Below are 27151 nucleotides of genomic sequence, written 5' to 3'. Positions count from 1 at the left end.
ACCTCCTGTAGACAGATTTTCATTAAATCTTTATTATAAAAATATAAAACACAGAAATTAAGTCAAACACTTCTATAACCCCTACAAGGAACCCCCCTCACACACACTTCAGGAATCAGACTGTACACAGCTTCCTTGATTGGATTCTTTTTTAAACTTGACCAAGTGTTTCTGTGTTAAGCAGACAGTACATTTACACAAACATGAACCACAGAAATAGTGACACAGAAACGCCACAGCTGGAGAAAGAGCTTTGTCAACACATAAAAAGACAGAAAGGACATGTTTTGTACAAAATAAAATCTCTACTGATACGCGACTCGAAGGTCAGTAATTATTAACTTCTGTTGTAATGTCTTAAAACTAAATGACACGTAATCCGGACTCGGTGTAATGTTGCGTACTCAAGCCAAAGAGTCATCATCGAGAGGAGGCAGACAGAAGGAAAAGTATTCAGCAGTTCTCTGTAGAAAACTTTGAGCGAGAGAAAGTTACAAAAATAAGATAGATTTAGGGTTGTCTTTTTAATAATTTAGAGAAACGTGTCAATATTTGACTTTAGTTCCAGATACAATCTTCCTCCTCTGATGTGATCCGACCTTAGCTTTAGTTCCCAGAGGTGGTTTAAATACTGTTTCACATAAAAGACACATTTTTGGAATGGAGATGGATAAATAAATACAAAGTTTTTACATTTTAGGAAATTGGCATTTTACTTTGTTTCTGGAAGATGCACGCTTCTATAAGCTTCTAACGTGTGTTAAACATGAACCTCCAGCTCCAACGAGATGGCTAGTTTAGCTTATGACTAAGCTAAACTCATTTAACTTTAATCAGAAAAGCGAAAAAGCATATTTCCCAACATTTAGAAAAACGCTTTTGAAAACTTGGTCAAAGCCACAGTGCATTAGCGATGTAATACTTTGTGTTAGTGATGAAGGGCTGTGACAAATCTGTGTCTGTTAATGGAATGGATTGAAGGTACGGCACTGGGAAAAAACAGGTGAAAAAAATAAATGTAGTGACAACATTGTTACTATCATTTATATATATATATATATATATATATATATATATATATAATGTCAGTTTGAAATAGTTAAATACAAAAGATTGAATATACACATACAAAATATCTCTGAACTTGTCTTTCATTGGACGAGGAGTACCACTCTTAGATCGAGCTAACAGACAGGAGTACCGTGAGTACCAGACTATAGCCTGGTCCCTCATTCTGGGGGGTGCGCAGGCTGCGATGGTTGTCACAATGTAGTTTTGATCAGTTATTATATATTTGTTTCTTTTTATGCACATCATTTCTGTGTAATCTAATAAACATATAAATAAATGAATTACAGAGGTTTCAGATGCGTTTATAGTTCATTTCTGTAGCTTATGTTATATACAGCAAAAAATAAAATATCACCATCTCGGCCAGAAGTGAGCATCTCCCTGCGTTGGCACTATAACAGAGCATTTATTTTAGCGTCTCTCTGATATTCAACAGTGCTCAACAGTACAGGGTTGTTTGTGATATAACTGCAAAATGAGTTACATTTCAAACATTCAGGTCAGCAGAGATTCTATAATCCTTAAAGACACATGTTACAGTTAACACTGAACATAATTGATACATGTATACTTCACTGTAAAACAATACAATTTTCAAAAAAATTCAATAATTTGAGCACGAAATAAGAGGTATAACATTCAGAGGTCATACCTTACATTGGCACTCCATCTACAGAGTTGGATGTGTGGAACACCGTCCATCTAACTGTAGCAAGTAGCAACAATGTCATTTTACATAGTGATCATTGGCTACCAGGTTAGCAGAAGGCTAACACAGCTCACCTATTAACATCAATGCTATTGGTATTGAAACTTCAAATTGTGTACGTGTCACTGCTTGTTGTTTAATCCTGAGGATCCAATAAAGGTTGATCACTTTCAAGGACAGTTCGATTCGTGTTTGGAAAGTTGATAGTTCAACAGGGCGATGTGCACAACAAAAAAGGTATCGTTTTCTGTCAGAAGTGCTACAAAACAGGCACTGCAATGGATTTACTCTTTTCTCTTTTTTGCCCCTTTAAAAGAGGCTGTCACCTGGGATTGGTCGGAGTCAGGGAGTCAGTGGTTTGGGTAGGGTGCGTTGGGGTCAAGGTTCAGGGGTCAGTGGCGTTGATTGCGGTTTTGTCGCGTGAAGTCATGCCCCGGTACCAGCTGCAGTAGCCCTCCTTCTGCTGGATGCAGGCATAGTGCCGGGACTGGTAGCCCGGATAGCCGAAGTGGGACAGCATGTCCGTCCATAGGCACTCATTCTTAGAGGTCACGAAGCAGGGCAGGTAGTGGCAGGGCTTAATCTACAGGGACAGAAGCAAAACCAAGGATGTAGCCATGAAGCAGGAAACCAAAGGTGACTACAGTTATATACCTTACCTGACTGTAATAATATAAACTAATATGTTTTGAACCAAAAACTCTTGCTCTTTTCTTTTTTGGTATGTCTCAATAATGCTTAATTCTTAAAAGAATCTGAAGCTAAGTTATATTTACACTAAAGATTAAGCTAGAGCCACCAGGCAGTTAGCTTAGCTAGCATAAAGACTGGAAACATGAAGAAGCAGAAGGTCGCTCCATTTTACAAAAAATCACATTTATCACCTCTAGACTAACATACTGAGTTGTATTTTGTTTGTTTCACACATGTGCTCGTTGTTGTCGTTTTTTAGAGCTGGATAGAACTTGGCTAGCTGTTTACTACTGCCTGAAGGCTAATGCTAACGTAAGCTAATGGTATCATGACTCAAATTTAGCATACAGATTTGAGAGTGGTTTCAATCAATTTTTCTAAATCTTGCCAAGAAAGAGAATAAGAATACTTTTACAAAAAAAGGACATTCCTGCTTACTATTGAACTTATTAATATGTTAAAGCTACCAATAATTGGTAGTAGCATAACTTGTCGACAACAGTCGACAGACTAGAAGTTTGTGCAAAGGCCAAAGTAGAAGCCTAATGAGCCGCTAACATATGAAAATCTCTCAAATGTAATAGACGTATGAGCCTGGAAGGAAGTAATTGAGTATATGATTCGGTTGAAATATAAAATTGTAACATATTCACAGGCCGTGTCTCAATTCAGGGGCTGCACCCTTCGGAGTACGCAGCCTACGCGGTCCACGGAGGACCCAGCCCACGTAGACCAGGTAGGCTGGACCGAGCGGCCTACGAAATGAGACGGTCTAGCCTACGAAGCGCTTCGTATTTACGTCACGTGATACGCGCTGTTCGGTTGCGCTGCTCCAGCAGCCTGCTAGCAAATTAGCTTACAAGCTAACTCAGCTGAAAAGGATCCAGAAACTTTTCTTTTACCTTTTTACTTTAACCATTTTTTGGAGATCACCGACGGCGATGAAATAAAGAGGACCATGGCCAGGTAAATAAGACTGTTCCTTTAGCCCCAGTAATGTTACATTAGTAAGTTAACAAGTAAATTATATATATTTCATATTTAAAATAAGTCTTAATTTTTCTGTACTAATAAAACAATGTTTTTTTAAATGAACAAAAGCATGTTGTATAGATTGATTCTTAACAATATTAGTGTTCTAATCTTAATAGCTGTGATTATAACAGTTTATATTCTCCTTCTTCCCCTAAACCAGCCCAGATGATGTCCCACTGACACCAGGTCAGCACCTCCAGGTCCAGCACCACCGTGACCCCCCGCTCTGCTGAAATACACAATTAAACATTTTCTATGACCATTTTTAATGTCTTCAGTCATTACACTGAAGACAGTTTAATGACCTAGAGATATCCTATTATTATTATCATGTACACATGTTGTAAATAATGGTTAAAACCTCAGTAAATGAAATAAACAATGTGTTTAACAATTACTATTTTAATTTAATTTTGTATTTTCATCTTATTACAAAGTAGAGGTAAGAATATATCCATCCTCTCTCTGCAGCTTCATGTCTTCTATTATTATAACTTTCATCATAGAGAGGCGAAGTCCCGCCCATCTACTTCCGACCCATGGGACCTTATTTCGGAAAAATTATGTATTGAAGTCAATGGGGAGAGAAAGATTATCTTTCGATCCCGTTTGAATTGTGCCACGAATTACACATATGATGTTTGTCAATCTTAAAAAATAATTTCCATGTCAAAAAAAGTCACATTTTGTCGTAAAACTGTTGAAATATAAGAATATAAGCGTGAAAAATACGCAACTACAAAGACTACAAATCCCAGAATCCCGGTCCCGCATGCTGGCTCTTACGGAACCGACTAACTCCCCTTGTGTGTATGTACAGCTCTCATCATGCCCAGACTTGTAGTGATTTTCACCTCTTTTAATACTTTTCGCCTCATTCTGAAAGAAAGAAGTGAAATGTGTCAACGTGACGGCCGTCTTGGTGTGTGTTGCGAGACGGGAGATGTAGTTCATTGAGCGGTTTCACACAAAAAAAGTGTTACTTTTTATTTTTTTGACATTTTAAATTGACAAACATCATATGTGTAATTCGTGGCACAATTCAAATGGGATCGAAAGATAATCTTTCTCTCTCTATTGAGTTCAATACATACTTTTCCCGAAATAAGGTCCCATGGAGGTCCCCCGGAAAGGGAGGGACTTCGCCTCTCTATGGAGACAGAGGAAATCAATCATGTTATTTAACATCACCAGCAGTAAAACAAATATCAGCAAAAGTGTGTTTATGGAGTTGTTTATTTGTATTGTATGTGCAGCAAGTATATAGAAGCAGCTGTTTGGGGAATCAGACAGACTCAAGCTATAATCGTTAAATATCTATTAAAAGAAAGGACATATAAAAAATCAAATTCTGAAACTAAGACACAAGTTTGTAGGACGGCAGTAAGCAGAGGTCTGGATGGAGGCTGGATGCCGTTTTGCTTCCTCCAGCACCACGGGGGGTCCAGGTGGATGGCAGCTCTGTCCTGATGATCCGCTGAGCACTTTTCAGATTAGGGGTCCTTCTCCAGCAGATCCATTTCTCCAGAATTGTCCTAATTACAGAGAAAAAGAAGTGAATTAATCATATTAAACACAGGGTTGCGAAAGTATTATTGCAAAATTTAACTAAGCATTTCAGACATACAATCCCTAAAGGATCATTTAAAATGATGTACTGTTTTGGTTTTAAAAAAACTAAAGAGATGAAATGACAGTCACACGTGCATCCCTTTGACAGCACTGCACAAACTAACATCAAGCAAAAGGCTGCTGTCTATTTTTGATTGTCTTATTATTATGGGATTAGGATAAATTAAATACACTTTAATCTAAATAAAAGATGATCAAATCTGGTGGAAATATTTAAAATAGGCTATTTTTAGCCCTACAGTACCTCAAAGCAGCATGAGCTGAACACAAAGGTTGTAATGTTGTCCCAAAGTTTAATAAACAGTAAAACATTGCAAAATGTCAGAGAAATAAATAAAGCAAACAGCAGCTACATCAGGGTAGCCTTTTATAAATCCCACCGTACTGTAGGCTATACCGGTCTAAATGTTTTCACTTTGGTCTATTTATGTAATATAAAGTATAACTTATCTATAACAGAGCCAAGATCTCTGAATGACTTTAGTAAACTTCTGAATTGAATTAAAAATAAGTTTAAACAACAGTGCAGTACGTCCAGCTAGCTAGATAGCATCACTAACGTCATGTATTTATCCGTATTATTGAAAATGTACGTTTTAATGCCCCTTGGGTTTGACGTGTGTGACGTTAGTTAATTTAAAGTAAGTTAAAACCCAATACTCACATTTATTAGTGATTCCTCCGCTTGCTGCTGCTTTTAAATCCACTCTGCTGGGGACACCGGACCGCCATTTCATTTGAAAAAAACTCACTCTTCCCTGCGCGCATTGCACCCTGGGATATGGTAGACCGCGAGGGTACATCAGATGTATGCTCCAAATCCGGGAAAAGTAGGCCGCATTCGTGGGCCGCATTCGGAGGAGTCTCGTATTTTTTTGAATTGAGACAGCCTTCTTTCGGCGGAAGTGACGTATGCGGTCTACAAATGCAGCCTCCGAAGGGTGCAGCCCCTGAATTGAGACACGGCCACAGGGTGTAGCATCCAGAACATGTAGTCCTATCATTGCTCTTTTCCTTTCAGTCATTTGCTGCAGCACATTAACAGATGAGCTGTAAAAAGGCAGCTCTTTAAAAAACCAAATGCAAAACCAGTAAGCGTGCCCTGGCATATTCATAGCTTTGTGCTGTGAAATGTAAACGAATGTCAGCCATCTTCGTGAAGCAGTGATGTATTTGTAGTTTCGTAATGATTCAATTAGATTTTACTGAGCGCCTTTCATGCGTCACACCTCCAGGTGCTCGCACAAAAAGCAGCTTCACGGTTGAATATACAGCGTGAATTGACAGGAAGAGTCACTTGTCTACTCAAAGAGGTGATGAACGGAACATTTTGTTTAATGACTGCATGTAGCTGCACTTATGAATCTGAATAAGTAAATTCAATTAGCAAGATAGAGGGCACTTTTCCCATTCTGGGTGTTTTTGTTATTCATCCCGAGAGTGTGTCCTCAGCGGTTCAGAGACATTGGAGTAGTTTTAATGATGTGTGGAGAATAATGTTCTAACCGGCACGCCACACTTCCTGCCTTCCAGTGCAGTAAATCAGCATTTGTGGAGGAATGCAGAGCGCGTTTAATAAGTGTGATCATGTTTACGCCTGCCTGTGCTTATTGACTGAAGTGTCAGCTGATCGATGGCGTTCTCTGGATGCCTCTGGGCTGCTGCCATTAACGCTCTGAGCACAGTTCACAGGCGTAGCTCAACTGGGAACAAATAGGTCTCTCTCCTAATCCACTTATACTGATAGGGGTGGATGGTGTTAGCAGATGTCCAGGACACGGCTGTACAGTAGGACTCCGCGGCTGGTTGGCAGCTGCACAGCGACAGGCTACGGTACCATTACAACTGATTCCCAGAGCTGTTATTTAATTACTTCCAGTGATTTTGAAAAAACTAGTTTTCTCTCTTTTTACGTTTCTAAGAATCTATGATGTGGAATGTTGGTTCATAACTCAGTCCCAGTAACAACAGCCATGTCGACATGAAGGTCGTTTGAAGTAGAAGTAAATGATTGTTGCAATGTAGCTGGAACAGTAACGATAATGAGCCTGAATTGGTTTGACCCTTCACATGTTGGGTACTTCAGTTAGTTTCCCTTCCTGCTGTATTCATAGATAGAACTCTTTTGGGCTTCATAGATCAACCCAGTTTTTTATTTGACATGTAGGAGCAGTACATTTTCCTCCTGCCTCCTCTTCCCTCATCTTTTGTGTCCTTTGCTGGTGAGGTTGCTGCTCTCCACTCACCCTGCAGTTGCACCCCAGCTGATAGCGGTGGTTGATGCCTTTCTTCTGGGCCAATGAGAGGCGCTCCCACCGCTCGTTGAAGTTGCACAGCCCTGTGTAGACCTTTCCATCGTACACTCGGCCTGAGGAGGAAAAGATGGAGGGAATTGGTCATTTCATGCATGATTTCATGCAACAAATAAGATATTTCAGTTTGGACTAAAGTGGTAAACCATCCGACCAGATTTCGAAGCTTGAATAAACGTTATTAATCTCATCTCATTTGCAGTCATTTAATCAAAGTTGGTATCATATTGCTGGTATCTCATTGTGTTATTCGCCTAACTTCATAATCCTCTGTCTGTAACACAAGATAATATAAACATACTGCTCAAGCAATCCAACTTGTTTATCTATGGTAAGACAATCTGACACAGTAAACCGGTATTAAACCAACACCCCTATTTCTGAATATCAAAAGGTCAGCAGACGTCTATTTTTAGCGCTGCACCGTTTGCAGCTTACCGGCCCTTTGGACAGGTGCACGGCGCTGAGTGCTCAGAACATCAGGATTGGTCACTTATGTCTCCTTCACTGTGTTGTCACCACGTGGGAATTTGACAGCTCACAAGTATGTGCACCCCGCCCCCCTCCCGAACCAGTGAATCCCTGCACTGGGATTACTGGAGTCACTTGCAGGCTTATTACATTGTGTTGAGTGTGTGACATGCTCTGAAAATACTAATCAGGGCCGGAGCACTCAGGCTCCATCAAAGGAGAGCCAGGCCCTTTAAATTGGCTGTTATGCAGTCATGATCGTATGCAGGAACTTAATATAGACGCCTTGAGAGCAGAGAAAGACGTCAGTGATGTCACTCGCACCCGGGCTGGGTAAACATAGCCCTCGCTGCCTGGCAACGCCGTCTCCTTCACATGCGCTATGGGGTGCAGTTACTTTATTTACAGGTCGGGACTTAGCGACAGTTATACGTCAAGCACCGCAGGGTCCAAAGTAAACTGCACCTCTGTTGGAAATAGCAACTCATAAAAGCTTGTGCTGGAAAACGCCAGTCGCTTCCTGCTAGCTGTTAATTACAAGTTCTAAGAGAGGAAACGCTTTCTGCCGTGCCTGGCCAGAGAAGTTAAAGGATTTTTTTTTTTAAAGGGCCCCAGCTTTGCCGGCCTTAACAGTGCCAAAAAGTAGGTTATAAATAGTGGGAAAGATTGTGTCACAGGACAAATGAAGAAGCCATTTGGGGAGGACAGTGAGGGACACTCATGCTGTGGGAAAGACTCTGGAAGGCATCTGAACAACAGCAATCACCTGACAGAAATGTTTTCATTAATATTCTATTTGAATTGAATAAAAATGTGAATCATCAATATGAATCATCAATATCAATCGTCAATTTAAATAAACACATCTGTGGGAAAATATTAATTTTGTACTTAATAAGCTTTTCTCAGAACTGTTGACCATATTCCTATATAAAGGGACTTTTAGGGGACTTGCAATAAGAAAGTCAGTACTATCTTGTATTTTCTTGGTTTTTCAAACATAAGTACAACTGAATACTTTAGAAAATATTGTGACACTGCTTTTTTTCATCTATTTGACCCTCAAAGGGACTTAAACCTACACAGTCATTATTGTGTTGTATTGAAGACGACTTTGATACTAAAGATTGAGACCATAGGCAGGTAACAAATTAAGTTTGAAGTAGCCTTATTTTCTGATAGACTTCAATTCAATCAGACTACAATCGAAGTCTCCCCCTGCTAGCTGTATGACGGAAAGCAGGTTAAGGGCACAGCATTTGATTTACTTCAGACCATAGGTAAAGCTCCAAACACTGGATCCATCATTTCCCATAATGCAATTTGAAATGATCTTCCTTCCAACATTGACTCTTGCCATGGTGTCAAGAGTCCCTCAGCTCACCTGTGATCAGGTACTGGTACTTGTTGATGTCAAACTTCACTCCGCACAGACCCTCCGAGGCGTCTGTGTAGATGTGCTGCACGTGCTGGACCTTTTCAAATCCTTTGTACATCTACAAGACACGAAAAACAAAGTTGACGTTAAAACCGGAACTAAAAGTGCAATGATGTACCCTTCACCCTGGCACTACACCCCCCCCTGCACTCATATATATATATATATATAAAATCAGGAATGAAACCAGTACGGGGGCTTTATCAGATAACATTCCTTAAGGAATGCCTCCTGGGATAAGGAGTATTAGGCTCTGCCCTTAACCTAATCATAGATAACATGATTATGCTGTGTAATGTGCTTTGACTTTGATGCTGTTTCTGCAAGGGCATTGTTAAAGTGGGGACCTCAGCTCCTTCTATTTACCCCAGGTATGCAGAGCCAATCGTCAGCGTTCAATCTGAGACCTGTTATGTTTCCTTCAGTGTAATTTATTTGTCCGGGAACAACAGGAAATCCTTGTTTAGACGCGTCGCTCCCAGAAAAAGCAGAACAAACTGTCACTAAAGCTTGCAACTGTAGAGGTTTCAGGCTTAGGGCGATTAGTTTCATAGGATTTGTTGAAATTTGGAGGGAATCACATTCTATTACAGCCCACAAGGAAAACCTCTGTTTGCAGTATAAACCAGCAGACTGTAATACAAATAAATAACCCAAGAGGTGCAAAGGTCACATTTAATTCCTGAGGATAATCCTTACAGTGATGATTGGTGTGCTTCACCAACAAGAGGCCACTTAATGCTTTTGTACGAGCTGGGATTGTAGCGACGCAGTGCACAGCTCTGTTGAAATGTTTACACTGGGAGCGAGCAGTTTGGTGGAGCTGTAATGCCTGTAAGCTGCTAATCCTCCGGCCTGGCTCCTGTCTGCGCAGCAGGCCAATGTGAGCATCTGTCAGAAATATGCAGCGTTATGTAAGAATACAGAGGAAGTGAAGTGCGGGCTTTCCCACTAAGTATCCCAAGCTGCTTTTCAGCTATCAAACAGCGGCTGAGGGGGCGGACAGAAAGTCTTTCTAAAGAGTTCCTGCCACATCCAGTGTATGGCATTGGACGTGCCTGTGCTTTTACATAGGGGAGTGTTGTTAAATGGAAGAAATATAGCTTTTTTAGTTCAAGTCAATAGTGTTATCGCCTAGTGGTTACAATCAGAAATGATCAAATGCTTACTCTACGGCCTAGTTTAATAGGAAGTGCATTTAACTGACTATGTTGCCAAGTTCAAGTTCAAGAATTGATACAAGTCTCTAGCTCGTCTAAAGACTAGAAGCATGATTTCTTGTTACTCGCCTGAACAAAGCCAGCATGACTGCTTCCCCTCCTTCTGGTATTTAAGTAAGTTAGGCTAACATGAAACACTAACAATACTGGCTCATGTTTAACTAGCATACATGAAACTGGTATCAGTCTCCTCAAGTTATTCTTGGCAAGAAAGGGGGCAGGTGTGTTTGCCAAAACGTCCTAGTGTTCCTTTAAAGCAGACAGTGTTCAGTGTGAGGTTTATCAGCACAGACCACTCACCTTCATCTGCTTGACCGTGTAGCGCATTGTTCCAAAAGGTCCATCTCTCAGGAGCTTCTTGCCCACCACTTTAGCTCGAATCACTGTGAAGAGAGGAGAGAGACAGGTCAATGACTTTGAACTGAACTGAACAAACTGTCACATTCCTCCAACATTTAACTATGAGCCTTCCTATCGAATCCATCAAATAGCACGGCCTCGGCCAGTAGGAGGCCTTAGCAGTCCCATTATAAATACCATTTCAGGGCCGGTTGGCACCACAGTTAATCCGTTTATCTGATTTTATGCATTGCTGCAGTTTGCCAAGGAAGGCCACTGGGGGAAAAAACTACGGGGACGTTTGATACAGGAATTAGAGGAAGAAGAGGCATTGTCCCTGTACCAAGGATTCATTCTTACTGCTGGGGTTGAAGATTGTCCAGATGACTCTTTTCTAAAAGGTAGAACTTGTACCAATCACTTACAAACTTTTGGGATGTTGGCTTTGTTTGTGTAGTTGTAATATTCAGATCATAAAGGGCAAAATGTGACTCCTATCAGCTTGTTTACTGATGAACAACACCAGTCATATGAGGTCAAAAGCTGCAGCGTGTCTCCTCTGTTTCCTTCTGTTTTGGGAGCAGGGCTTGGAAAAGATCTTATCTGAGTGCAGGTCCCTCATGTTGACGTCGGCGAGGTGAAACTGCTCAGTGGGGACTTTGATTTGTTTACTTTAACTCATGTTGGTGTAAGGGTGCTTATTGTGGGAGGCCAGGGAGCTGGGAGTGTAGAAATGAGGGATATTCGGAGCCGGTGAATAGAGTCTAGGCAGAGCTGCGGGTCAGCTGTCAGTCTCTGTTCACCTGCTGCACACCGCCCACCGGCCGCAGACACAACTAACACTCGCCATGTTTGTTATCTTCTCCCGCTGGAATTTCTTCAACACATTCTTTAGGGGCTCACATTCACACAAAAAATTGAGAAGCCTTTCATTATGTTTCTGGAGGAAGAAATGAGGCATGTGGAATGCTCTGTTTGGTATGTGTTTGTTTAACTCTCCTACTTCCAGGCAAGTGGAAATGGGCACAAAAACTCAAACAGGAAGCAGTTACAGCATGGCCACCCAAAAGTGGTGACCTCCAACTTATTTTGGTCATGAGGACCACCGATTGAACCAAGCGTTTATTTAAACACCCAGTAAAGCTTATTTTAAAACAATCCAAGTACTGTGGGCAATCCACAAGCGTTCCAATACAAATACACAGGACTCTTTTAGGTTCATTTTTATTTAGAGGTACTATATGGGATTTTCAGAAACGTAGTATTATTATTGACGTGAGTAGCTGTTGAGTGAACTGCAGTCAGTCTTCTGTTGCACGCTCTGTGGATGAGGGTAGTTTGGTGCATTTAGTGTGCTGCCTTTTTAAGCTAACATTAGCTGGTGTTGCTCACTGTAGGTGCTATAGATGAGCTGAATAGATGTACTCAATACACAGGAATCAGTTCACAGGCTTGCCGTAGGTTAAGGAATGTCTGAAATCTGAAGTTCATTCAAATCTGTACATTGTAAATACAAAACTATTAATACAGCAAATGTAATTACTTTACGTAATTTGCTCTGTCAAGAGCATATAGGTGATTGTTTTTCACCTTTTGTCATCTTAACAATCAATAGCACAAACAGGTCATTTCTGAGCTCTTGGACAAGAACAAGGTGGAAAACACCTGATCTGTTAATCTGTCAACTTTGTTTTAATATGAACCCAACAGACCTCTGCTAAATGTACCCAAATGCAGTTTGACATACTTTTGCCACTGCAATTACAGGGAAAGCAGGGCACAATTACAGAGGAATGTGCAGATATAACAGGAAGCCTCTCTTAAATACACTGCTGCTGTTATTTCCAACCATCACCCCAAAACCTAGTTTCTTCCTCTGCCCTGACCTCAAAAGCAGCCCTCAGAAGAAACGAGTGTTCCTGTTTGAAGGGCCACGGGTCAACTTATTTGACCCGAGTACATCCAGATAGGTTCCCTGTTGTTGGACAGCAGCCAGTAATAGCTGGTGCTGGTGTGTGGAGGGCCTCAGCTGCTCCAGACAGAGGATTTGTATCATTCCCCTGCACTGACCCCTGACCTCTTCTCAATTCAGAGATTATTTTTACATCCCATTACAGAGCTGCCTGTTCATGTCAAGAGTCGATGTTAAGAGTGTTTATTTAACCCATAACTAGTCTCACATCATCCTGGTTCAACTGGAAACTATGAATATACAATGCAGACAAACGTTTCTACCTCCCAAATGTTTATTTTCCACCTGAACATGTTCATTTGTCTGCATACAGTGCCTCATAAGGATATACAGTACACTGTCATTGAACTCATACTGACCCCACTGTTTGTTCTAAACACGAAAAAAACCATTGATGAGTTCTACCTGCTGTAATGACAGATGCTTCATAATATTGTTGATTGATAATGTTGACATGCAGCATGTTTCTAAAAAAAGTTGTGGATTGTACCTGGTGCTGTTATACTTTTTTAGTACAACCTCAGTTAAGGTACTAAGCCGATAGAGGACATCAAAACACCGCGGACCACTGATTGTTCAGAGAAAATCCCAGCGTTTTTAAACAGCCAACTGTCATCCATCGGTTGCATTTTTTTAATTCATTCGACCTGGAATTTTTTTTAAATATCAGTTGGCACCTACACCGTACACTACGCCTTACAATTTACGAAGTGCAGTTATTCCTCTATTGGTCGCCGACGAGTAATGGTTAATATGGTGAATATGGCATGATATCAAGCAGCTGAAGTAGTAGCATTATATTGGTTTACATAATTGGCACGATTAAGACTATTTATTACGTACTAATATTTTGCATATAATAATGGCTAATAATTCAAATCAAATCAAGTTTTATTTATAAAGCACATTTAAAAGCGATTTTTGGTCGAGCCAAAGTGCTGTACATGTAATAAAAACACATTACTACAATCACAATAAAAGACAATAAATTACAACAGAAATATAAAAAAACACAGGGAATAGTCAGGTGTCATGCTCCGCTCTGACTAGAAGGCCAGGGAGAAGAAGTGTGTTTTCTAATTCAGACTTTAATAGTCTATTTGATATATCTATCGTCTCTCTGTACTTTAATGAAAAAATCTCCCTCCCTCTTACTTTGCTTAACGTGAAGAATTACAGGCCTGTATTTTCTGCAGAGGATCTGACATACATTTCCAAGAGTGGGAGGCTTTTCGTGATAAGAGAGTTAACAAGAAGAAGTAAATCCATGTTTCACTCAGGATCTCTCGCCTAAAGCAGGGGATTACACAAGCGTGATTGCGAATGCTAAATCTTAAGGTGAGCATGTAATTTAGTGCAACATTCATTTCAGCCTACGAACAATGTGGCAAACTGCGGGCTCCACAAGAATAAGGTTACTCATTCATGTGTGTGTGTGAGGAAGAGAAAGCAGAGAGGCGCAGGGCGGGTGACGCTGAGCTTAGTATGCACAAAGTGCTCCAAGGAGTGTGGGAGGAAGAGGAATTCTCAAGACGACACCACCACGCTCAAAAATAAACACTGAAACAGAAATCCTGCATGGTCTACTTACTGGTTAGTAAAATGCAAAGGCAGCCTCTGAAGTACACGCTTTCATCACTGCCTCTGATACGACTTCCAGTTTTAACAAGGCGACAAACGCTCTAAGCAACAGGTCATTTTAATCGATTTTTGATTGTATTCAAATTGAATTACAACGAAGCCATGGTTCCAAAAGAGCCTAACCGATTGCCTGGTGTTATCCCAGCATGCTTTGCTCCTTTGGTTCCTACTTTTCATATCCGTCTCTTTTTATCTTTGTAACTCACTCACTTGCCATGTGTCTCTTTTTCCCCAGAATTGTTGGTCAGAGGGTTACTGCTGTTTGAATGTCAATGACAATCCCATATTAGTTCAATCAATACTTGGAATATCTGTTTTACAGCTTTATTTGTAAGACTTTGTTTTTCAGTTACAAGTCACCGTTGATAAAAGTTGACATTCTAGTGAGAAATAATTGTTGACCTTTCTCGGCGAAATTACTCAGTGCTCCCATTACAAGTGATGAAGGCGAATAAAGTTGGATGGTGGTGCAATAGTAGCTGTATCGTAGTGTGTGCTAGGCTGATGTCCATGGCCCCTGTGCTGGCCTCCTGTTTAAAATAGTGGACCCCCGAGAGGCTGGTCATCAGTGAAGGGAGGGACGGAGTGGACATTCGATACGCCTGGCTCATGGGACAAACATCCGAGGCTTGCACATAATCCAAAACCTTTGATATCTCATCGCATTTTAGCTCACTTTTGGGAAAACTAGTGAAATTTGATCAGAGTGACATAATGCATCTCATTACAGCTGCATTAGCTCACCTGTCACCTGTTGACCTGCATATTTGGGGTTGGGGGAAAGCTGACAGAAAGAGTGGTGATTTAACTAAATGCTACTCATTAGCAGCAGGAGGAGGTGTGTTGGTACCAGGAGAGCGCCGGCACATCAGTCCAAAGCTGCTCTGCTGCACAAAGCTGCTCTATGCTGCACAAAACACCCACGGCAGGGCGGGATCCGTTTCTCACATATCAACCTAATCCTCAGCAACTGACCTGGTTTGCGGTGCGAGCATGTAAAGGTTTGCTCTGTCACCCCCAGTGCTTGGGAACCAGCGTCCTTACAGAACCATATTAAATCTCAGGGCCAGAGTTCACTGCCGGGCCTCTAATCTTGCTGTTTGAGGGCATTGGAAAAACAAGCACTGCTCATATCTCCTTGTGAATGGACTGCTTTAACCCAACCGCCCAATAGCAACCAACTCAGTCCCTAGTCAAAGAAGGAAGCTGGGGCATTGGCAGGACATGGCCCACTTACATCTCTTAAATAGCACCATCAAATTGAAATGAAAGCAATACACAATTGCCAAAATGCCAAACCTTTAAAGAAGTGTGATTCATCCAATTGAGTGTCTGCATGTGATTATGGGTCACTGCCAAAAAAACAAGAGATTTGAACTCAACTTCAGGTCTTAGATTGAGAACATTCAGGCCTGTCTTCTTTGGTGTAGACGGTGAGAATAACCGTGTTTCTCCCTCACTGCATTAACATTTCAAACCCATACTCTTGTTGTTATCTGGACTTGACTATGATACATGTAAAAGTGCAGGTGATATAAATAAACGTCAAATTGAAGAATAGACCAAAATTGAAGGATGACTTTGTGACATTTGATAACATGAATAAAAGTGCTATTCTATAGTGCTGAATGCCTGTTTTAACACATTTAGACTCTATGGCATATGTAATAAGGACATTGTACCTGCATTTTAAATAGTATAGTCCAGGAAAAAGTACATTTGACCCAGATTAATGAATGAACTAGCCGTGACCGCAGCATCCAACCAGTAGTATATTAGTCAGCTGCACAGCGACAGGTTAGGCTCAGGATCGGCTCTGTTTGTGTTTGCAACAGCCATCTCTGCACCTACTGACCAATAGAAACGCACAGTACATGGGCTACAGGCGGCGGGATGTTTATAGCAGGTGATAATGAATTACGACATACAATAACAACCTGAAGCTTACTGTGCTACAGACAAAGCAATACTCAACACTGCCAGGGTAATAAGCTAGCCTTATCCAATTGAAATGCAGGTTACTAATTGCTTATCATTATACAATAACGCAAATGCAACACATTCTGTGAATTAAGAATGAACAAATGAAATGCATACACAAAGTTTCCAACAAGTGCGAACAAACAACCACAATCTAAATCACAAGAGTTATCGCTCTGTAGGAGTTCTTATGGGATCTCTGATTAATTGATGTATTAGTTGACTATGAAAGAATAGCCTTATATTAAAGGCTGATATTTGGAGTAACCGGACATAACAATGTATCGGAGTGTTGAGCGAACATTGGTAAAGTGTAGCATCTGCGGATAGTCCTTATATATAGTGCACAACAGCATAATGACCAACAAGTTATGGGAGGTGAAGCCTTCTCTGGCCTCCATTACCTGCGCCTGCTCATAGATATCAGATGATGGGTTCATTCAAAGCACAAGCCAAGCCAGGACGTTGGGAATGGGATTTGTGGGGCTCACAGCTGATCACTGTCGCCATTGCAGTCAGTCCCAGCGGATGCCAACACCAAAGCTATCTGAAGATCTGCAGGACTGTGAAAGCATCACATGAGTGTTTGTGGTTGCTTCTTTTTCACTTACTCCAGCCGGGCACCTCCTCCCTCACAAGACTCTACGGAGAATTCACCAAAGAATCAATGTGATCTCCCGCAGATCTAAAATAAGTGACTTCCACCAACGTGAAATACTCTGGTTGTGTCCTCCATATTTGGAGAAGCCTTATTTTCTTGGCTGCATTTGAGGACCCTTTGGAACACAAAGCCCTTGCAGTGTGCTGATGATGTACACAGTACTGAGTGAACAGGACACAGCAAATGAAACAGTATTTTAAAGCCACGCTAAAGCCTAGATGTGAAGTATTTATTGGAATACACCAACAGGTGATCAGTTAGGTAGAGAAAAGCTGTTGGATCTCATGGGAAGGGAGCTAGAGGCAAGAGAGTTTAGAAATATGCTGTATTAGAGGTTGTTATTTATTATTTCACCTATCTATAAAATACAAGGTCATAATTAATAGAGTAGTCCAAACGTGTTTTTTCCCACCAAGAGTTGGATTAGAAGACTGATATCACGTTGAAGCTGTATCCTGTTAGCTTAGCTTAGCACAAAGAGAGGAAACAGTGGTGGTACAACATCAATAGTACATGTTATTGTATCATTAGCATTGTCACCTCTATTGGTGACAGGCAGTAAGTGCACCATCATTAAAAATGATGTGGATGTGTGTGTGTGTGTGTGTGTGTGTGTGTGTGTGTGTGTGTGTGTGTGTGTGTGTGTGTGTGTGTGTGTGTGTGTGTGTTAGTGTGTGTGTGTGTGTGTGTAGGGGCATTGCTGCAATAACTAGGACTTCCCTTGTAGCGTGTAAAACGACACTAGGCGAACACATGGGCTACACACTCTGCAGTGTGTATTCAGTTTAGACTGAGAGATTATTCTTGAGTATACAGTATGTCAGAGTTTCATAAAATGATATGTAACCAAAATATCAGCTGCACTTAACAAGACTGTCAGCTTCTGTCTTTGTCTTTGCACATGTGAAGAAATCCTCTGACCCCTATCCCCCCTGACACTCTGATCCACACTGTGGAAACTCTCACCCCAAAGACTCTCCCTCCCTGCAGATCACATAATCCTGAGCTTCTAAAAACAGAGGCCAGGCTAATACAGATCCCAAGTTCATATTATTGTGGGGAGTCAGGGAACGCATAACCAGGCAGTAAAACAAGCTATGTAACCCCCCCTTCTCGTGGCTGTTTGTGTACCAGAGGCCGAGCATATCTGAGTTACAACCGAGCGCTGGCTGACAGACATACCAGTGCTGTATGCTCATAAATAAGCACTATCTGAATCAACTACCATGACTTATCATCAACTGAATGTAAACCACTTCTTCCTGTAGCTTGAACATATATATGACAACATTAATGTGGGTCATTTTTTAAGGAAAAAAAGCCATGTAAATGTTTGGCAACTACTGCATTAGTTTAACAGCCATCACTGTTAGTTACATCTCTGGACCAGAGTCATTCGCTGACTAGAAGCTAAACGCATAAGTGAGTTATTCAATTAAACAGAAGTGGAAGAAGTACTCAGATTGTGTACTAAAGTAGCAAAAAATGAAAACACTCATGTACAGTACTGTATTTAGTAGTATAGTAACTGTTACTTTTCAACACTACAATTAAATAACTATTTTAGAAATGTGTTCTGAAAATAACAGAAGAAGTACTGGTGTAAACATTTAAGTCAAAGTCAAAGGTAGTTAAATAATGTCACTGTAGATCTTAATAGCAAGTTTCCTGTATACTCATCCAGTAAACAGATCAGAATCAGAATACCTTTATTAGTCCCGCAGGTCAGATCACTTTTATTCTAACACATGCTTCCAAACATCACCCCGCTGAGCCCCAGCAGTCCCCGGCCCCGGACAGCGGACCCCCCGGACAGCGGCCCCGGTCCCTCACTCACCTATGTCGGCGCTGCAGAAGGCGTCCTGCGGGTGCGTCATGGCGCAGGAGCAGGCCTCTGTGAGCGGGCTCCCCTGCAAGCTGAGCAGCAGCAGCAGGCCGAGCAGCGGCTGGGTCCCTGAACGCATCCTGAATCTGTCCTGTGTGTGTGCTGAACACTGTCGTCCTGCTGTGTTTATGTCCGGCTCTGCTCTGAGTTCTGTGTGATCCTGCACAGCGCGCGCTCTACATATAGCGCGCGGAGAGCCAGACACGCCCCCTTCCCACCTCTGCAGCTCGCGGGCGGGGCGGCCAATCAGCGGCCGGTGATGCCATCAGACAGCAGACACGATGACATACTGGAACTTTAGTCTGATGTCCCAGACTGACACAACAAATGATAGAGAAAAATTAAATAATCAGACGGGTTTAAAGCATGTTCAAACCATGCGAGGCTGAGAGGTAGATGGAGACAGTTATTCTAGTTGTTTGAGATTGAGCTAACTTTAAATACACATGGAAAACTATTAAGTTGGCATACAAAAATAGATTTTTTTAAAGATATAGATATAAAATATAGGCCACAAAATAGAACAAAATAACAAAATGTACAAGTACATGAAAAAACTACCTTTTTGCCTGTAATGTCCTGCCTTAAACAGTAACTTCATAATTTTGATTGTTGGCTGCTCATTTAATAACTATTGTACTAGTTTGTTGTTTGCTCTTGTGCGTAGTGAATACTAAAGAAGACCATTGTCTCTGTGTTAGCTGATTATTTTTGTAGAATTCTGTTGAGTATTAAACAATTGCGTGAGTGTAAGGGTATTAAAATAAATTGGTCAGTAAGTCAGAGATGTGCAACTATATTTAACTTTTTGTTTTAAAACATTTTTTTATAAATGATTATGGGAAGTGCCCTTTTTCTCACTTGAGCTCCCGCCCCCCAAAATGTCTGTGCACGTCCCTAGATAGATAGATAGATAGATAGATAGATAGATAGATAGATAGATAGATAGATAGATAGATAGATAGATAGATAGATAGATAGATAGATAGATCGATAGATCGATCGATCGATCGATAGATGGATGGATGGATGGATAGATAGATAGATAGATAGATAGATAGATAGATAGATAGATAGATAGATAGATAGATAGATAGATAGATAGATAGATAGATAGATAGATAGATAGATAGTTAGATAGATAGATAGATAGATAGATATTAATGATACATCTTCACAATATCTGCGTGTGGTGCAGTGGGTTGTGTGTTGGTTTTCAGATCAGGTGGTCACAGGTTCAAACCCTACTGCAATCAGCATGTCGTTGTGTCCCTGGGCAAGACACTTCACCTCAAATTGCTCCTGTGGGGATTGGCCACAGTATTGAGTATGTAAGTCGCTTTGGATAAAAGCGTCTAACAAGTAACATGTAATGTAATGTAATGTAATGTAAAGAAGCAGCATTTATAATGTGACTTCCAAATAAATCCAGATGAGATTTCTGTTGCTGCCATACCTCATTTCTTTTTAATTAGCCGCTGAAACATTTTCCCTATGACTAAAATACAAATTAATACAAAATGTAGCAGCTTTATTGTTTCATTTTATCAACAAAATGTTAATCTTTCTCACTTCTCACCCACTTAGTCATCCTGCCCCCCCTGCCCCCCCCCCTCTCCTCCTGACGCCTCCTTCAGTCTGCTGCAATCGAAGGCAACAGAGCACTAATCAGTAACAACAGCTGTGAAGGCAATGAAAGCTTCTGTTTCATGTATGTTTTATTTGTAGTTAACCATCAAAGGAAGATGTTTCAGTGCTACCTGTGGCTGTTTCCCTGCAGGCAGCACCTTGTCACGCTTTATTCTGAAATACTAAGTTACTTTCACGGCACGATCCGTCAATTTAGCCAATTAAAGCGTCTCTCCTCTTCCTCCTGACTGCATGGAGTGAGCTGTGTTAGGGTTGGCTCCAGCACCGTTACATAACCAAGCCAGGAATAATCAGGTCATTGAACTCTGACCCTGAATGTGCCTTCATTCATATGTATCTCAGTTAGAAGAACCTGCTTGGCCAGATTAAGATTTGAATTAGTGATTAGTGATTTTATTAGAATGGGACTGATAACCCGGTGCTTGAATTCCTGCTTTAAAAGTTAGATGGATTTCAAAATAAAAGTTGGGAAGATGGCTGCTTTTCACATACATTCGATACCACTATAGGAAATGTACAAAAAGAAAGATGTAATTGAGCGTCAGATGACACTAACAGGATATATTGTTTTAGACCAGAATAATACACAGGAAGTCATGAATGGTTTCACAGTTTCCATTCACCTTCACCCATGACTCACATCAGGAATGAAACACGCACTATGATTATTTTCGTTGGCCCTGCATTAAGGAAGCAAATGTGTAAACCTTCATAACCATTGAATTCCAGTTAAATCATAAGTGAGGTCTGAGCACAGAGCAGCTGTGGTTACACACTGATAATGCCACTCAGACATTATTTCAGCCTGATGTCTTAACCAACAGTTTGGTCACATTCCTCGGTTAGACGCGGGACAGTATGCGTAGCAGGTGGATTTACATTATGTGCCCAAAAGAGGCGATGAATACTGAAAGAATCACAGGAAGTCGAGGTGGGAGGGGAGTGATTCATGTGGGTAATATGTCAAATGACTTCACTCATGGAGGTAAAACAGCCCTGCATTCCTAACATATATCCTAAAGATAACAATTGGGCAAAGAGAAGGAAACAGACCGAATAAGGGAAAACATTAATGCATCAATATCTTTTAAAGGGACGTCCATCTTTACATTTGAGCGTAATAACATCCAGTGTATAACTCAGTTACAAACCCTTTTCATGCTCTGTGATCGTGTGGGGGTGAGCTTGTTGACAGATGATAGACTGGTCTGTTAGCTATACTGTATGTCCCTCAGAGGGTGGAGGTGTGGGGGGGAGTTTAGGCTCACACAATGAGGAGAAGTCAGACTCACCTGGTGTGAACCCTGCATCTGTACTGTGAGGACTGGACCTCTGATATAGTTGTTTTGTTGTCAAATGTCAATAACTAATGTACTCTAAGTAACTGAATGTAATTCTAAATTGCCTCAGATTAAATATAGATGTTGTAATATGTGGTATTATCTCCTGTGGTGAAGAGCTAAAGTAAGGTTGCTCCTGTTTGTACTCTCTGTAATGTCCCCTGAAAGCAACAGGCGGGACCTGTCCTCTGCTTCCTGTCAGCCCCCCCTAAAGAGAGCCACACACTGAAGCAGAAGTTTACGAGGCAGGTGATATAAGGTTTAAAAATAAATGCAAACCAAAGAGCAGCACTTCATCACTAAATATTTCTTGGAAATTAGCAAGTTAAAATCATGATTTATTGTGTGAACAAGTAAATGAATGTGAGCTCTCCTGAGAGAGTGCACAGTTGAATAGAGAGTTCCAGTTAAACGCTGCTCAGCAGATGTGTGTGGGATCAGTGTGTTCCTGCCTCACAGCCGTCCTCACATGATGGTTCAAAGCCCAGAGATAGATGAGGCTTCCTCTGAGTCAGCCGACAACAAGGTCACTACACACAGGTGGACACTCTTATTGACAACAAGGAAGGACATATTTAAAAAGCTGTTAAGGTAGTGGCCCAATACATTTGGGGAAATACACAAAATGTAACCTTAAGTTGATGGGAGATAGAATACATTTGACCTAACCAAAGAAGGGTTTTTCATTCATTGACTGGATGTGTTCAAGTATCCTAGTCTCAATAAGTGTTTCGTATGTATGGTGGCCGACAGATGTGCAACTTGGCCCAAAACATCTCCATTAGGGGGATATGCGTTGCAGCTTAAAAGTCCCATGTCATGCTTTTCTGGTTATTACCCGTCCCCTTGTGTGTTATGAAGGTTTTTCTGCATGTAAACGGTCTGCAAAGTCACAAACCCTCAAAGTACACCCTGTAGCGAGTAAAACTCTAACACAGAAAATACCTGTCTATGCTGCCCCAGAACGCCTCGTTGGAGATTTTTATTTTTCCATTTTTTTCTTCCTGAGTATAGTGACGTAACCATGCCCAGGTCCAAATGGGCCAATCCGTGGAGCTCCTCACACACACACACACACACACACACACTCACTCAGCCTTATCTTTTCTCAGCTGCGGCTCCGCAGATTTCTCACGCCAGGCTGTGAGTGTGTTTGTGTGTGCTCAGGCTGAGTTTTGCAGTGTCTCGCTGTCTCGCAGACCCCACGCAGCAACCAGGAAACGACCCCAGTAATCCAGCTCACACTGTCCGCAGCAGCGAGCCCCGCAACGTCCCGCCAACACGGCACCCAGACCCCACGCAGCATTCTCATCTGTTTGTCATTACATTTTCTGGTTGCTAACAAACGCCATAGTAACACATAAACACTGATGTTCAGCTGTAACGGTGGTTGACTAATCAGAACAGAGTGGGCGAGCTGACCAATCAGAGCACAGTGGGATCATAGGGAGGGGGGGCAGGAGCTCCAACAAGCCGTTTAGGACAGAGAGTGAATACACATACTATACAGAGATGCTGTATGAGAAACATTACATTACATCACTTACATTACGTCACTTGTTAGACGCTTTTATCCAAAGCGACTTGCATACATTCAATACTGTGGGCAATCCCCACAGGAACAATTTGGGGTGAAGTGTCTTGTCCAAGGACACAGTGGAATGTTGACTGCAGCGGGATTCGAACCAGTGCCCCCGTGTTCCGAAGATCAGCGCACTACCCACTGAGCCACAACCTCCCCGAAACCAGTGTGATGATTGATGTGATTTGGAACATTGAACAATGTAAATCTATTCTAGTAGACCTCAACAATGGAATTATGATCAGTAGAAATGGCCATGACCTTTAAGAAACGATACAAATATAAAAACCCTTTGTAGTGTCCCTGTTTCTGTGTTATGACCTTCTTGCAGCGTTTCGTTAGTTAGTTAGCTTTTAGTAAACACTGTGAAGATGTTTCTTCATGTGTTTTGGCACATTTGTGTTTTTATAATTTGCATCCTTTCTGAAGCTGCATCAGTTTCTCCTAATGGAAATGCGTTTCCTTTGCACCTGTCGGACATCTTTCAGTTGTTCTCCTGTCTATTTGGATACTTATTATTCATGTGTGGAGCATGTCATGTTATTTTGTGTTTTATTATTATTTGCTGCTGTAGGTGAGGCCACACACTATGTTTTTATTAACCTCGAAAAAGCCCTACGATAAAAATAAAAATACAAGGCCTTTTTTTATTATTTAGCTAGTACAATAAAGGCTTTTTATAATTTCCTTCCTCTTCATTGTTTGTTGTCACATTTTGGAGTGCTGTAATGAGCCTCCTGTTTGTCCAGTGTTAACGTTTTCTTAGAGCTCTCAACACATCTTCGTTCTGTACATTTAGGTATACAGAGCAAACAGTTGTATCCTTATCCATTCTAGGGCAGTGTGGCTTCATATTGTCAGTTTACCAATACAATCATGGGGCCACTCATATGCAAAAGTGAGTGCTCCAGTTTAACTTTACTGTCAGAAATGGGACAAGATAAAACGGAAGAGTCTCCAGAAAATGGTTATGTGTGTCTCTCACAACTTGTGACTTGAGCAGGACCCTGTGGAAATGATGTCTCCAAACTAGGCCAACATACTGTAAGCATAAAGCAGTGCAAAGTGCATTTCATCTGAAAAAGTCCAATTATAGAAAAAAGGCATGATTTGAGGTTGGCTGCCGGGGGGGGGGGGGGGGGACAGCTTTGTGTACCGGAAGTCTGCCGGGCCTGCGTGGTTCTGGGCTGACAAAAGAGAACAGAGGAGTGACTCAGAGGAAATACCTTTCATTCAACTGACAAGCCGCTAAATACACACAGGAAGAGGAGAAACTTTAAAAGATAGCACCCGCCGGGGGGCCGGTCAGCGAGGGAGAGCGAGGGAGAGCGTCCAGCTGACTCACCCGCTGCAGCTAAGTGGGACGGACAGGATGACGGACAGGATGACCCCCGCTCTGTGACGAGGACGGCCAGTGGGAGTCGTGTCACAGGAGGAGGGTTGTAATTGGATGTTTTCCTATTTGCAAATAGTGTGACCTTAATACTCGGGTCGTGAGGAGGATTCAGGATCTGGTGGGTCGGTGACGGATCTTTCTCCAACTTCTTGGGTGGCGGAGTGTGGGAGAGAAACTCCCTCTGGAGGGAACACAAGGATTGTAGCCTTTGCAGACAATTTACATGCACCAAAACCTATATAACACATCACAGGAAATGGAAAACCCCACAGAGCATAATAGGGCCTCTTTGAATAAGCCATACCATTCTTATTTCTACAAACAGAATGTATTTGAATATTTATTGGTGCTGTGGAAACCAGTACGTTTTCAGTCTGCGATGGAAGATAAACCTCCTGCTGTCCTGATGTTAATAGGGAGGCTTGTTTTTGAGTGGCACATGGGTCCACTCTCAGTGAGGGAGCAGCGAGCCGATTGGCCGATGCAGAGTGCTCCCTGCTGGAGTGTATGGTTTAACCATGTCCTGAATGTAGGAAGGACCTGATCCCTTCACAGCATGGTAGGCCAGTAAAAGGGTCTTAAAGCGGATTCAGGCAGCCACTTGCAGCCAGGGAGGAGAGCGGAGGAGATCATGCACTATTTAGTGTTTAGACTGACATGATATTAGATAGCCTTGGCTGTTATTTTTGCTTTGATCTGAACAATGGAGGCTGAATAGTTGGAAGTGCGCTCAAAGCCCAGTATCTGTAGCTGTCAGTACACTGAGATACTGGCTGTGTGACTGGCGTGCTGGTCCTCCCAGAGGAGTAGGAAGTGAGATACGGAGGCCTGGTGGCTCTTTCAGTAGCCGCTCAGTCTTTCCACTCCAATAGATGCTCAACGCTTTCTAACTCCAGCACTGCTGTCATCCGATGTGGAGTTAAGAGATCAGAGTAGGAAACACAAACATGGCCGTGACCCCTGATCCCCCTCACAATGGGACTCCCCCTGCAATAAAATATGATGAACGTTCAGTAACTTCCTACTCCGGCTGGCCAAACGCAGCCGCAGCGCTCCGTGCTCAGACAGGGTCCCCTTTTGTTCCTGCTGGACATATCTGGAGTGTGTGTGGTCAGGAATCCCCACAAAATGACTACGTTGTATTACGGCATGAAACACCAAGCCTAACCGTAGAGAAGGGCATATGACAGCATGGAAATAGCTGTGAGGAATTCCTTTAGGTTGAGGGAATGCCTAAACTGGTCTGACGCTGAACGCAGTAAAAACAAAGTGCTTCAGTCTTATAACGCTTGTATACTGCAAACTAGGTCATCCACTGTACCTAAAATAAAGCTGTTAAAGTTTGAATTACATTAATTCCCTGGGGTGACGTGAGTAAATAAAGAGTGATAATGTGTTAATATGTGTGCTCTTGACTCACAAATAAATGACGTCAGGTGCATGGAGCCAAAGTAAAACTTTTAAATATAAAAGTAAAAAATCCAGAACTGTAAACTAGAGAGGTTTAGCATCTTTCAGCTCATTGTTTTAGATTCAACTATGTTCAGCTGTTTTCAAGTGAAAGAGCGGTACTATAACTGCACCAAGAGGCCAACGGTGGTGAATGTAGTGGACCCTTTTCTAGCTCCAGCCACAGATATATCCTTCACGAGTACAAAACAAAATAAAGTTGATAAGAGGGTAACTGTTAATAACATTGGGAATGCAGTATTTACAGTAAAGTGCTCTAAGACAGATTGAAACTGAACGCAATATCTGTTCATCAGATAACCACTGAAACTGTTTTGAGTTCAAAGTGTGTTTACCCGTACTGCTCCTCTATAAACCAGTGTGTTATTCCTTTTAAGTATAATAGCGTGCCCGTTTGCCTCACATAGAGTTCATTAGGTAGACACAGTTAATCATTCCAGTGTCTCTGCTGCTTAGAAAACTGTAAAAAAACGGTGTTTCCCAGAAACCTGAGCAGCAGGGGACGGTGTGTGTGGGAGGACGACAGAGAAATTTAATTTAGGGAAGATGGTCGAGGGAGAACCAGTGAGTCAGCAGGAGGTCAGAGTTCGAGGGGGTCACAGGGTCCACATGTCACACAGTCAGAGGGTGGAGCAGCTACATTTTGACATCACA

General features: G+C 41.7%; 2 protein-coding genes across 4 annotated transcripts in view; one reads left to right on the top strand and one right to left on the bottom strand.

Moving 5' to 3' along the window:
* The window catches only part of LOC117486918 (synapsin-3-like), a 131494-nt gene that overhangs the window by 64916 nt on the left and 39427 nt on the right, over positions 1-27151 (top strand). The window lies entirely within an intron of this gene.
* LOC117486938 (metalloproteinase inhibitor 3) lies at positions 11-19210 on the bottom strand. Its single transcript, XM_034135543.1, has 5 exons — positions 19012-19210; positions 10882-10964; positions 9308-9419; positions 7387-7508; positions 11-2363 (listed from the first exon to the last, which is right to left on the bottom strand). Exons 1-5 carry the CDS (start codon positions 19136-19138, stop codon positions 2166-2168), a joined length of 642 nt encoding a protein of 213 aa, XP_033991434.1. The 5' UTR covers positions 19139-19210; the 3' UTR covers positions 11-2165.

This window comes from Trematomus bernacchii, unplaced genomic scaffold, assembly GCF_902827165.1.
Source record: "Trematomus bernacchii unplaced genomic scaffold, fTreBer1.1, whole genome shotgun sequence".
Classification (NCBI taxonomy): Eukaryota; Metazoa; Chordata; class Actinopteri; order Perciformes; family Nototheniidae; genus Trematomus; species Trematomus bernacchii.
Note: the sequence above shows the minus strand (reverse complement) of the source record. Positions and strands in the feature narration are given on the sequence as shown.